Genomic DNA, 12068 nt, shown 5'->3' with positions numbered 1-12068 from the left:
ATCATTCCTGGTCCCTAACTGTTTTTATCATCAAGTCTGAATTTAGAAAAAAAATTGTTTTTGTTTGAGAACAGATGTGAACTGAATATATTTGACCACTAGATGGAACCTTTGAGCTACACCTGAATCCAAAGGATATCAGGCAAATGACTCCTGTGTGTGATGTGAGCTCAACAATAGATTTCTGCTGGATATTTTTATGACAGAAATGCAATTTTTATTTGATTTCAATGCAGTAAAAAAATAAATAAAGATATCCATTGGCTTTATATTTAAATCGAAATTAACACTTCATTATCCTGAAGCCTTTCTGAAAAGGATTGATAGAGCAAACAAAGCATATGTTTGAAAGCAAATAAACATAATATATTCACAGCTCAACATAACAGTACAGAGGTACTATTTGCAGGAAATACTTAAGCAGAAGTTTCTGTTTTGGGGAAAATAAACCAATGTTTTTCTTGTTCTTCACAGTGAATAACTGTATACACTCTGAGAGATATATCCTGTTGCATGAGGGTTCACATCCCTAAACTAATACATTGCTGCTGAGCATCTCATTATCTTAACTTTATCATTAAATTTTTTGACATACAATTGCTATTAATTATACTGTTCATTTCCAACCTTTAACAAAAGCTTTGGTTTGCAGAGTAGTTGCAAAGGATCAACAAAATATAAGTCAACAATTGATCTGTCGGGCGAAGGATCATGAAGACAGTAATCTATAACTGAAAAGAATATGCGAAAATAATGATATTACAGAAACTGGATCTTTTCCCAGAACTAAGGAAGAGAAAAACGGAACCTGGTCATGGAGGCTGCCAACGGGCACAAAAAATGAAGGAGCTGCAGAAATTCTGTCAAATGCTGACTGTGCTCCTTTCACAAAGTAATTGAAGGCAGGATTAAGACACCCTATTGCCGTCTGCATATGTTTTTAAAGAGTCAATGTTGAAACAGGGTAGCCACTGTTAAGCCCCACACTCAACAAGGCCCATGGCAGCTGATTTGTATAAGGGCAGGCCGGCTTTGTGTGTCAAGGGAGTGACCGACTGATGGCGTATGGTTTGTATGACAAATTGAGAAATTGACAAATTGAGTCACAGGTAGAACATAAGCCTATTTCTCAAAACACTTCTGTCATACACCCGCAAAGACATGCTGTCTATGGGCTCTGTCTAGCGGTATTGGACTTGTCTTGTTTCTTGCAAAATATTTTACTTAGGACACACGAGTCACTGGCCCTACCCTCTATTCAGCTCAATGTTTGGGACGTTGTTGCTAGATGATACAAACGCATCCCTAACGGTTTGAGTTGTTTTAGTCACATGTCCCAAGGTGTGAATTGCTGAAAAATGTTCAAACGGACGGCCTCAGACAAACTCCTTGGGTCAAGACCCAGTGATTTATTCACATCCCAGGGGACAAGGGACTCTAGTTTGAAGACAGCAAGTGCACATTTAGGACAGGAAGGACAGGTGGTTTGATGAAGGAGTAAAAAGTCATATATGTTAATTGCAAAAAAAACAAGACTAAACACGGAAGGTGGCTACAGTTTTCATCTTTTTACTCTGCAGCCCTGACTCATCTCCCCAGGCCGTTTGTCAGTAATTTACGCCTTGAGACATGTGACCAGTTTGTCTGAGGCCTTGTACCGACATGGCATCCTTAGGGACATGTCTGGATTGTCAAGCAAAAACGACACAAACACTCAGCTGAATAGAGGGCAGGGCCAGTGTCTCACATGTTCTAATAGCCCCATTAACCTCAGTGGCCCTATTAGTGTGATTGTTCTGACTACAACTTAGCAGCAATGCATGGTGCAGCTACCATGCTGTTTGCTGGATTTTCTTCTACATCCTACGATGACAGCAACGACCTCGGACAGTAGTAAAGAGTTCCTGCCGCTATTAGTTAGGTCTGCGCAAAGTTGGAAAAAGAAACAAACCATATTCTGACCACCTTATTTCTTAACTGTAGAAGGCGTTGTTGTGTTTTTACACCATAACTTGGCGTTAATATGGTGTTAGTATGCTATGACCAAAGCATTTGCTGGGGGGGGAAAGGGTGGGGCAAACAAATGCAAAAAAAAAAAAAACAAGAAAAAGCCAAGCAAACCCAGGTGTTTCTTAAAAAATTTTACTTAAATAAAAAAGATTCTGCTTAAAATCAACTCTCATATTATAAGAGAACAACAGTAACAACATATCCACATTAATATTATCATTATTATTAATAAAACATCTTAGTTGTTTTGTGTTGATACTCTTTTTTTGTTTTTTTACACTGACATAATTAGGTCATTTATAATTAACATGGTCACAGAATATGATAGCTGTTATTATATTGTGTGACCACACTGTAACTTATAGTGTAAGACTAGATATTTGAACAAAACTGTTTTTGGTGACTCTTTACTTCCTATAATCACTAAAAAGTAACATTTCACCACTGACATCATGATTATTACTGAAATATAGATATATGACAACAGCATATTTTGTGGCCATCATATTCTATGTCAATAAAAATCATGTCAGTGATCAAATGTTACTGTACCAACATTAAGTATCAGATTTCAGAGCTGCCATAATGTGTGTTGGGCGGTGGACCCATCAAAAATGCTTTAACATTAAGAGTAACCATGACGTCTTCATAAGGGTTGTTTTTTTTCTTAGAAGAAATTTATACAAGACAAAGCAAAGCGAAAAATATTGTATTAATATCCCCTCCTCACTGTCTGCCAAGCAAGTGGGTCACCCACTAAAAATGTGTTCTTTGTCTTTATTGTTTTATGTTTTATTAGTTTGTCACAAATGCAGTGCTTGCTGTGTTTCAGTTTAGTTTGATTCGGTTTCATTACAGTTTTTGCTAAAAAATTTGCAGGTATGTATTTTTCCACATGCAAATTTGTGAGATGCAAACTGACTTTAAATTAGATATTTTTTTATTCAGATGATCCTGTGTTATAAGCTATGCCTTTATTGAATTAGTTAAAGTTAGATTTATACATTTCCAACTAGTGTTTTGTAAATCTCACAATCCTCATATCAAACAGGCCAGAGAAAATGACATATAAATGAATTTGCCTGACCAGACTACAAGGTGATCAAAAAGAAATATATATGGTTTATGAAAACATGGACTGAAAACTAAAGTAGAGAGGCAAGAACATCTAACTTCCTTCTGACATTTAAATTCACACAAAGAATTGTGAATTCTGAAAGTTAATAAAGGAACAAATGCTTAATGTAAGCGGAACAACTAAGGTTTTTTTGTGCTCGCTGACTTGATCATGGAGCCTGGAAAGTCAGGTTCCAATGTGTATATGTCAAGTCTCTGTGCTTTAAATAAACTTGATCACAAAATTATTTTCTATGCAGTTGTATAAATAATTAAATAGTTATTATTTTAATCATCTGATGTTACTTATATGCTTATATATTTTAAAAGCAGGTTTGCATTGTTGCAGTTTGTTAATGTGGAAATAACTTTTATTTTATAGAAACACAGTTATTTTTTATTATAGATCAAGTTGCTCTTTATTTTCTAAATTTACTCGATTTTTGTTTATGTTAGTTAAGATTTACTGTAAAAACAACATCAGCACAGATTTTCCGATGAATGTGATGTCAAAGTCCTCTTGCTGGTTGTTCCAGCAAAACAAAAGCACCTTCTAAAATTGTTTTAATTTCAAAATTATTATTACTCTGATTAAATTATATTCATACTCGTACTTGTCATCTTCTGCTTTATCCGGGACCGGGTCGCAGGGGCAGCAGAGGCATTCAGAGGGCAGCCCAAGGTATTCCCAGGCCAGCCAAGAGACATAGACCAAAACGACAGTCAGAGACCTGTTCCCAACCCAAAGGCGCAGGGATGCAACCCTCTCATCCACTGGGGTAAACTCCAACACGAGACGGCAGAGCTGGCGGGCAACAAGCAAACCCACCCCAGCCCGCTGCCTCTCCCCGTGGGCCACTCCATAGTAGAAAAGAGTCCAGCCCCTCTCGAGGAAATGGGTTCCAGAGCCCACACTGTGCGCAGAGGCAAGCCCAACTATTTCTAGTCGATATCTCTCGACCTCCCGCACAAGCTCAAGATCCTTCCCCCCTAGCAAGGTGACATTCCACATCCATAGAGCCAGCCTAAGCATCCGGAGATCGGGCCGCCGAGGCCTCCACTTTCGTCTGCCACCCAATCCTCTTTGCACCGGTCCCTCACGGTTCCCCCTGCCAGTGGTGGGCCCACTGGGGGATGGCCTCGCGTTTCTCGTTCGGGCTTGGACCGGCCGGGTCCCACAAGGAGCAACCCAGCCACCAGGTGCTCTCTGACAAGTCCCGACCCCAGGCTTGGCTCCAGAGTGGGACCCCAGCTCCGCCATACCGGGCAACGTCGCTTGCCTTGATTTTATGGTCCTCATGAAGGTGTCCTGAGCCGCTCTTTGTCTGACCTGTCGCCTAGAGCCTTAAAGAGAGAGATTGAATTTTATATATATATTCAATTAACTTCTTTAGAACTCGACATTAAAAGTTTAGGACTTTGACTCAATGGGACCTTCATGCCTTTGCCTGGGACTTGACTCGAGACTTGAGTGAAAAGACTTGACACTTACTTGTGACTTGCAAAACAAGGACTTGGTTCCACCTCTGGCCATTACAATAAAAAGGCTTTTGGAAAAAGACAGCCCTTTTTAAACTTCCTTCTGCTTTCATTCAGAGGTCGTTTGTGTGTAACAGGAACCGCTCTCAGTTGATTCCTGCTTCTGTGAATAGTGGTGAAAATGTCGGGTTTGTGCACATCTCTGCTCATCCTGGCCTTCACCACTTACTCCGTGGCTGATGTTGGGGACTTTACCCCCTGTTTGCAATTCTTCTACAGATCCTGGCCCCCCAAAGGCCTGGCCGGGACCTCGATCTGCCAGCGTTACAACAACACATACCACTTTGCCACATTGTACAGTCGACCTCGACGTTCACCGTGGTTGTCAGCTTATTTATACACAGTACCAACTGGAAAAAGACCCAAAGCTTCCTGGAAATATGAACCACAGGTAAGCAGGTTCAACTTCACACTGTCAGTTCACTGTTTTAGATAGTTTGAAAAGTTGTATACTTTACAAGTTTATACCTATAAATGTCAAAAGTTGTTTACTTTACAAGTGTCATTTATAGGTCATTTATAGGTATAAAGAAATTGATTTACAGTAGATACAGAAGCATCTTGTTTTACTAGTTTAAAACTTCTTCAAAAATCTTTCTTTAGCTTCTAATTGTCCAGTTAAGGTTCACTGATATGCCTCACAGTGGTTTTCAGTAAATAAAAGAAAAACGAAACTAAGCTTTAAAAGGAGAAGTGGTATCTATGTTTTCACAGTCAGCCAGCCCCGCATAATGCAAATAAGTCTGTACTCTTTAATTTTAGCTGTTATTCTGCAGCACTAAAATATGCAAATGCTACTGGAAAAATGTCTTTCCCCTGATGATTATAATGTTTTCATTATTTAATACTACATTCTGTGTAATTAAAAAATAATTAGGAAAAATATAAAGTTTAGAAATCTCATAGGGAGATACATGACAAAACAACAGAGCAGTTATAGTTTTAAATTATTAAAATATAATAATATAACACAATCCAAAAACATGACTGTTAGGTTAATTGGTCTCTCTAAATTGCCCAAGGTGTGAATGGGTGTGTGCATGGTTGTTTGTCCTGTATGTCTCTGTGTTGCCCTGTGATGGATTGGTGTCCTGTCCAGGGCATATCCTGCCTTTCGCCCGTAGACTGCTGGAGATAGGCACCAGCTCCCCCGCGACCCACTATGGAATAAGCGGTAGAAAATGACTGACTGACTGAATGGATAATAATATAATAAAGCAGAAACCAGAAAAAGTGAGTAACTGATGACACACTGTTTTAGATCTGCCATTCTCAAAGGCTTGAAATGGGTCCGGATGTAGACCCAAAGACAAGTCAATCCAGACCCAGTCAGAAGTGCAAAAAATGCAGATATAATAGCAAAATTGGAGAAAACTAATTGTAGCATTTGGTGATTTTTGGATTTTAGCTGACCCAAGGAGTGTTTTCCAACCATCTGATGCTCCTCTCAGATCATCCTTTTGTCTTATGATCTAGTCTGTTCTTTACGCCCAACAATCACTTGAAAGGTCCCAATTAGGCACTGGGGGGAGGGGAGGGTGGGGGGGTTGGGGCTTGATTTGAAGTCAACCCACCGCTGATCCATCTCAGGGGGTAACTTGTAACCACTACGAACTGTAAGGGGTCCTATGGAATTGCAGAAAGAGTGTGACGTGATGATATTATGCAAAGCAAAGACAAGCATCACAAATCTGTGGGTTTGACTAGAGAATAGGAACTGTATAATCTTCTGGTGTTCATTTGATCTTAGAAATGGATCAGCAGAGTCTGATGCAGATTTAAAAAATCAGGCTTCACTGAGCTTATAGGTCTTTTCACAAAGCTCCTTTTAGAAACATTTTGAATTACATGTTTAGCTCTTTAGTCTCTTGCTCATGTAATCCATCTGAACTATTGTCTTTTTTCGTTTTGGTTCCTAAACAGTTAGCCTATCCTGCAGCTGATGGCAACATGATGCCCTTCTCGCCAGGACCAGTGGACCTGAATGTTGTGGAGAGCCAGGCAGTGGAGTTAGACTACATTAACTCTACCTATTCTCGTGGCCACCTAAACCCTAGTCTTCATCACCAGACCTACCAGTGCCGCTCCTCCACATTCACCCTCACCAATGTGGTTCCTCAGAAGAAATGGTCCAATGATGGACCATGGGAAAACCTAGAGCAGACCGTCAACAAGACCTTGGCAGCCTACTGTCTTGGAGAAGCCTACATAGTGACAGGCATCATTCCCTACCAGAAAGACGAGCATTGGATCAAGAATCGTGTGGCAGTGCCAGAGTACCTCTGGTCCGCATACTGCTGCCCAAAGTACAACCACACTATTCCCAACAGACTGAAAGATGCCTTTCCCACCTTCGCCGCTATCGGACGCAACGACCCCAACAGCACTGAGGAGATTGTTCCAATAGACAAGACAGCTAAGAAACAGTTTAGGGGATATGATGTGAGACAGATGTCTCTGAACTCACTTGAGATGTACCTGAAGGACAGATTCAACACTGTTGTCAGTGTTTTTAATGAGCAATGTGCTTAATCAGCTTATATGTTAATAGAAAATTTAATGTTCATCTAAATTTTGTTTGATTCAGGACTTGATTGATTCAGTCTTGGTCATCCTCAAGATAATACTATAAGGAAATACAACTATGTTGATTATAAATTGTAAACACCTCATCTGATAGTATAGGTTCATTAGACATAGCTTTTGACTAGAAGAGTTGCCAGCTCAAGCTACTGTCCAGTTAGCTTAGTTTGGCTTTGTTCATTCGTTTTGAACTGCAGTTTTAATGACAAGCTAATCAGCTAATTTCTACTGTGTAGGTAAATTTAAAATCAACCAGGTAATATTTTAACCTTTTAATTTACTTTATGCACAAACAACATAATGGCGGCATCATGGGTAGAACAAGATTTATAACAGGCAGTGGCCAGAGCTTTCAACTGCAATTTTAACCAGTATGTCGACATGGTGGAGGACCTTTAGTTGGAATGAACAGCATTAGCATTATTCAATAAAGCTCGAACGGGATTGTATTTTGAGTTTGCCTGAGGTTGGATGGTCATATTGTATGAGTGCATAGTATGTGGGTCATAGTCAATGCAACATGTGGTACAAGGTACACGGATGTCCTGATGTACCCACTGTTTCTAACATGAGACTAATGTTTCATTTGTATGATTGCATGTTGCAACCTACAGGTCTACCTGCAACCCACAATACGACCCTTCAAACTCTGTTAGGTGCTGACAATGCCGTCTAATGTTTCTCTGTGTTTGATAACCTTCGGTCCATCAACTGCCTATAACACTATGGCTCCACCTGTAATGACTCTACATAAGTACCTGTTCTAAACATGCCAGCTTCTTGCCAGTTGTTGCACTTGCTGGTAAATAATTTTTGCCCAATTTTTTTTCCAGAAAATTTCATCATATTAAGGGCATATACAAACTTACTACTTCTGACCAGATGACTAGATGGAGGCCTATATCTGTCCATATAATAGTGTTCTTCACTTCTATTGGAGTTTTTTTTTAATGCGTAATTAAACTTTGTTTAGATTTACTAATAAAATGTATAATTGAATAAATAAACTTTATTTTTATTTAAAACATAAGTCACTATTATCTGTCACCTTTTCTGACAATTCAAAAGTTGTTGGAAGAAAGGCACTGATGCTGCAATACAAATAAACATGCATTCTCAGTTCAACATAATAGTAGAGAGAAGTTATTTTCCGGAAATAATAAAGCAGAAGTACTCTGAAGAAAGTCACAATTTTTTGTGTCATAAAATGCAGTGGGGTAATTCAGTCACACAAGTTTAACCTCTGAAGGGTGGCAGCAAAAAAACTTATTTTCAGAAGTTGATTCACTATGGAAGTAAATACAACTGTTTCACACTGAAAAGTACTTTTTCTGTTTAGATTTATTTTGTTTTGTTAGATTTATTTTGACATTTTGGAAAAAAGCTTGACCCTGAACATTCATTAATGTTTTAAGACTGTTCTAATACTCCAACCCAAAGTAGAAAGATTTTTAGCCCTAAATGTTTGCATGTCTTTTTATCTATAAAAATGCAAGCATGTGTTGATATGTCTGACTTCAGCTGAAACAGAGCAAAATACAGACTGATGCCAAAGTTTGATTTGCTTTTAGACAGACTGTTCATACTCTCTGTTTAATTGGGCTTGCTATAAAAGAACATCACTGGAGGTAATGTACTCCAACAGTGAAAGCGTTTGTTTCTGTTGCTGTTTTTATTATTAAAAATGCTCATTGACAGAGATCTCCCATGCTTACAGAAATACCCTCATTCAACTTTTTCTGTTTTATTTTTCCCTTTGGCAGCAATCAATACAACTGTTGTTTTGAGTAATTATACTTTTATTGCATGAACAGGTGTTATATTAACACAGGATTACACAGAGCTGAGCATGTCTAACACGAGTTTATTTAAACACATCCCAAATGGACAACTCAGTTAGGACGCTGTGCCATTTGGGAGAAAAACTTGTCCCAGATCTCCACCTTCATAATGGCTCTGCCCACAGGGGACATGGTGGCCTTGACGTCCAGGCTGCTGCCCTCAAAGCTGAGCCCACTGCCGTTGGCCTCCTGCCGGACAAAGCCCTGGGGCTCCTTGTTGTAGTACATCTCTTTGTAGAGGCTCTCGTTGCATTCTTTGCCCTGGTTATAGATTCCCACAGCTATCCAGTTTTTGTACATGTTGTAGTCATATGGCACTGAGAACATTATTGCCAAAATCTCTTTGGCATTGTTGGATTTTCTCCCAAACAACTCGTAGGTCAGGACACCTACGGCACCCGTGGCTTTGGCACTGATTTTGGAAAAGTTGCAGACTTCAGTCTTCTGTGGGCGGACAGTGGGCTGGGGAGGGCTTTGGATGCTGCCACTGTCTAGGAAAACCCTTTTTTACGCAGAAACAAGAACATGTCATAAGAAAAAAAAAAATCTTATCACCAGGCATAAGTTAAACATGCACCTATTTTGCACTTACTTGGGGTTCATGAGACAGTACTCATTGGTCAGGTTGGTGATCTCAATAGTGACATTTCTTCTGCTTTTGAGGTTGGCAGCCAAAGCCTCTGCTGTTTCGCTCATTGTTTTATCTTTAAATGCGTCAACTGCAGATCAAACAGAGATGTAACTATTAATAATTAATTAACTCACCTGAAAACAAGTTCTCAGTAAGTTAAAGAAAAGAAAAGAGCTTACCTGTCAGTGCAGCCGGTGTGTCACTCTCTCGTGCAGTGCTGAATTTGAATTCCAGGCTTCAGTGTTCAGGTGAATCTTGCTGGTGAATGTGAGACAACCCACAGTGTCTCCACCCATAGCAGATTCCCACTATGTGCCCCTCCTTGCTCAGACTTCATGAATCAAGTATGTCTAAGGAAGCATGTAGAAAGAAGGTGCAGCTGAGTCTGGGTTTTCTTGTTCTCAGCATATTTTCTTGCCAATGTATGAGACTGTTGGTTGACCTTGCCTTGCAGTGACACCATTTCATAATGGAAAGTTTCCTCAAAAACCACACTTTTTTTATTTCTCTCTTACTTTGTTTTTCTGTTTTCCTGATAATCCTCACAAGCAACATGTCTGTCAATCACGTTGCAGCTGATTTTAATGTTTTAGTTTGCATTTATTAGTGAATTTTCTTTAAAGAACAAAGGATTTTCAATGAAGCATAGAAGACAAGAAGTGGATTAGATTGGTTTTTTTTTCAAATTTATTTAAAGCAAGCAAAAAGACAGGAATCATCAATCAACTGTAATGCTTTTATTTGATTTGAGCTGTTCAATTTGACAGCATTACAAACAGCTTATCTGCCCATCTTGTCATACAGCTCCAGTTTGATGATCGCCTTGCCCCCATCAGACATGCAGGCCCTTACGTCCACATCCCTACCCTGGAAGGCCATCCCGGAACCGTTGGCCTCTTGGCGCACAAAGTTGGTGAAATCCTTGCCTTTGTACATTGTGTCGAACAGGTTGCTATCACAGGCACGTGTGTGCTCAAAGATGCCCACGCCAAGCCAGTTCTTGTAGAAGTTGTAGTCGAATGGCACAGAGAACATGATAGCCATCAGCTCGCTACAGCGGTGCTCACGCATGTTAAACAACTCGTAGGTCAGGACGCCCACAGCCCCGGATGCTGTGTTGTCGTCCTTGGTGAAAGAGCACACCTCGGTCTTTGTAGAGCGCACAGTGGGCTGCGGGGGGCTGAATGCGAAGCCGCTTTCCATGTGAATCCTGCAATGAGTAGTAGTAAGCCATTTTATCAAGACTGATAGAACAACTATTGCATAATACTTTTAAGTTGGAAACGTTGCTTCTAACACCTCAGTAAAGTTTCAATTGGTTAGACTAGTTATCATTGCAACAATGAAGGCAAAACATTGAGACAAAATTATCAAAAACAGTCACAAATGCACTTATCAATCCAAAACAATTATTAAACATGCACAAAACTAAAAACCTTTATGCGAAACTGACAAAACAACCCAAGATTTGCAAATTGACAACAAATTCCTTTTAAATGACAGAAAGAATTGCAAAATAGCCAAAGAAAAGACATAATTACAGAAAATAATGCAACACTGTTACAATTAATTAATGAGACATGCAAATTAACTCAAAAAAGACAAAAAAAATTAAAACAAAAAGATACATTTTACCACAATTACAGTATTTGCAGTTTGTAATAAGATTAATTAGCTAAAGATAATGAAAAATAATACATTTATTATGCTTAAACTGTTTCAACTGCTTCATCTATTTTTAAATACAGTTGTGTTTTTTGAACTTATTACAAGTTATTAAATATTAAAAGTTTTATAGTTTTGATTACTTCTGCATGCACGCAAACCCAAGAAATTTGCCTGCCAGAAAGGATCTTCTACTGAACCCAGAACAGATGTTTGATGTTTGATAGTGTTTTAGACGTAGAGATCATGGGGGTAAATGTTGGCTGTCGGTCTGAGGCTCTTACTTTGGGTTGACGAGACAGTAAACAGCACTGACATTAGTGATCTCCATGGTGCAGTTACGGTTGGTGGTCAGGGTCACAGAGTGGGACTCTGCAGTCTCAGGCATGGTGGTGACTGCTTATAGGATGGCTGCAGGGGAACAATTCAGATGAGAGGTTGAAACAGAGAGCAGCCAGTCACCATTCATTAGAGAAAGTTGTTCACAAAGAGCCACAAAAGGCTCCACCAGATATTAATAGAATAACATATTTAATGTATGACAACTACTCTGAAAAATAATGTAAATATTTCAAAATAAAAGCATTTACTTACTTCAGGTAATGTGGCACTCGTGGGATGTCAGAGAGTCCTCTGAAAACACATTTGAGTTTGGTTTGGAGACGAGCTTGAAGTCACGCCCA

General features: G+C 39.3%; 3 protein-coding genes across 3 annotated transcripts; 1 reads left to right on the top strand and 2 right to left on the bottom strand.

Annotated features, from left to right (window-relative positions):
- The first annotated feature begins 4734 nt into the window (after window positions 1-4734).
- LOC124874809 (endonuclease domain-containing 1 protein-like) lies at window positions 4735-8949 on the top strand. Its single transcript, XM_047376349.1, has 2 exons — window positions 4735-5056; window positions 6589-8949. The coding sequence occupies exons 1-2, from the start codon at window positions 4787-4789 to the stop codon at window positions 7195-7197; spliced, it is 879 nt and encodes a 292-aa protein (XP_047232305.1). The 5' UTR covers window positions 4735-4786; the 3' UTR covers window positions 7198-8949.
- Window positions 8950-9029: 80 nt separating this feature from the next.
- LOC124874810 (DELTA-stichotoxin-Hcr4a-like) lies at window positions 9030-10061 on the bottom strand. The gene is made up of 3 exons (XM_047376350.1): window positions 9900-10061; window positions 9682-9808; window positions 9030-9591 (listed from the first exon to the last, which is right to left on the bottom strand). Exons 2-3 carry the CDS (start codon window positions 9783-9785, stop codon window positions 9141-9143), a joined length of 555 nt encoding a protein of 184 aa, XP_047232306.1. The 5' UTR covers window positions 9786-9808; window positions 9900-10061; the 3' UTR covers window positions 9030-9140.
- Window positions 10062-10389: 328 nt separating this feature from the next.
- On the bottom strand, window positions 10390-12068 carry LOC124875597 (bryoporin-like). The gene is made up of 3 exons (XM_047377839.1): window positions 11980-12068; window positions 11670-11796; window positions 10390-10930 (listed from the first exon to the last, which is right to left on the bottom strand). Exons 2-3 carry the CDS (start codon window positions 11771-11773, stop codon window positions 10501-10503), a joined length of 534 nt encoding a protein of 177 aa, XP_047233795.1. The 5' UTR covers window positions 11774-11796; window positions 11980-12068; the 3' UTR covers window positions 10390-10500.

This window comes from Girardinichthys multiradiatus, chromosome 10, assembly GCF_021462225.1.
Source record: "Girardinichthys multiradiatus isolate DD_20200921_A chromosome 10, DD_fGirMul_XY1, whole genome shotgun sequence".
Taxonomy (NCBI): Eukaryota; Metazoa; Chordata; class Actinopteri; order Cyprinodontiformes; family Goodeidae; genus Girardinichthys; species Girardinichthys multiradiatus.
This window is presented reverse-complemented; position numbering and strand designations above follow the sequence as displayed.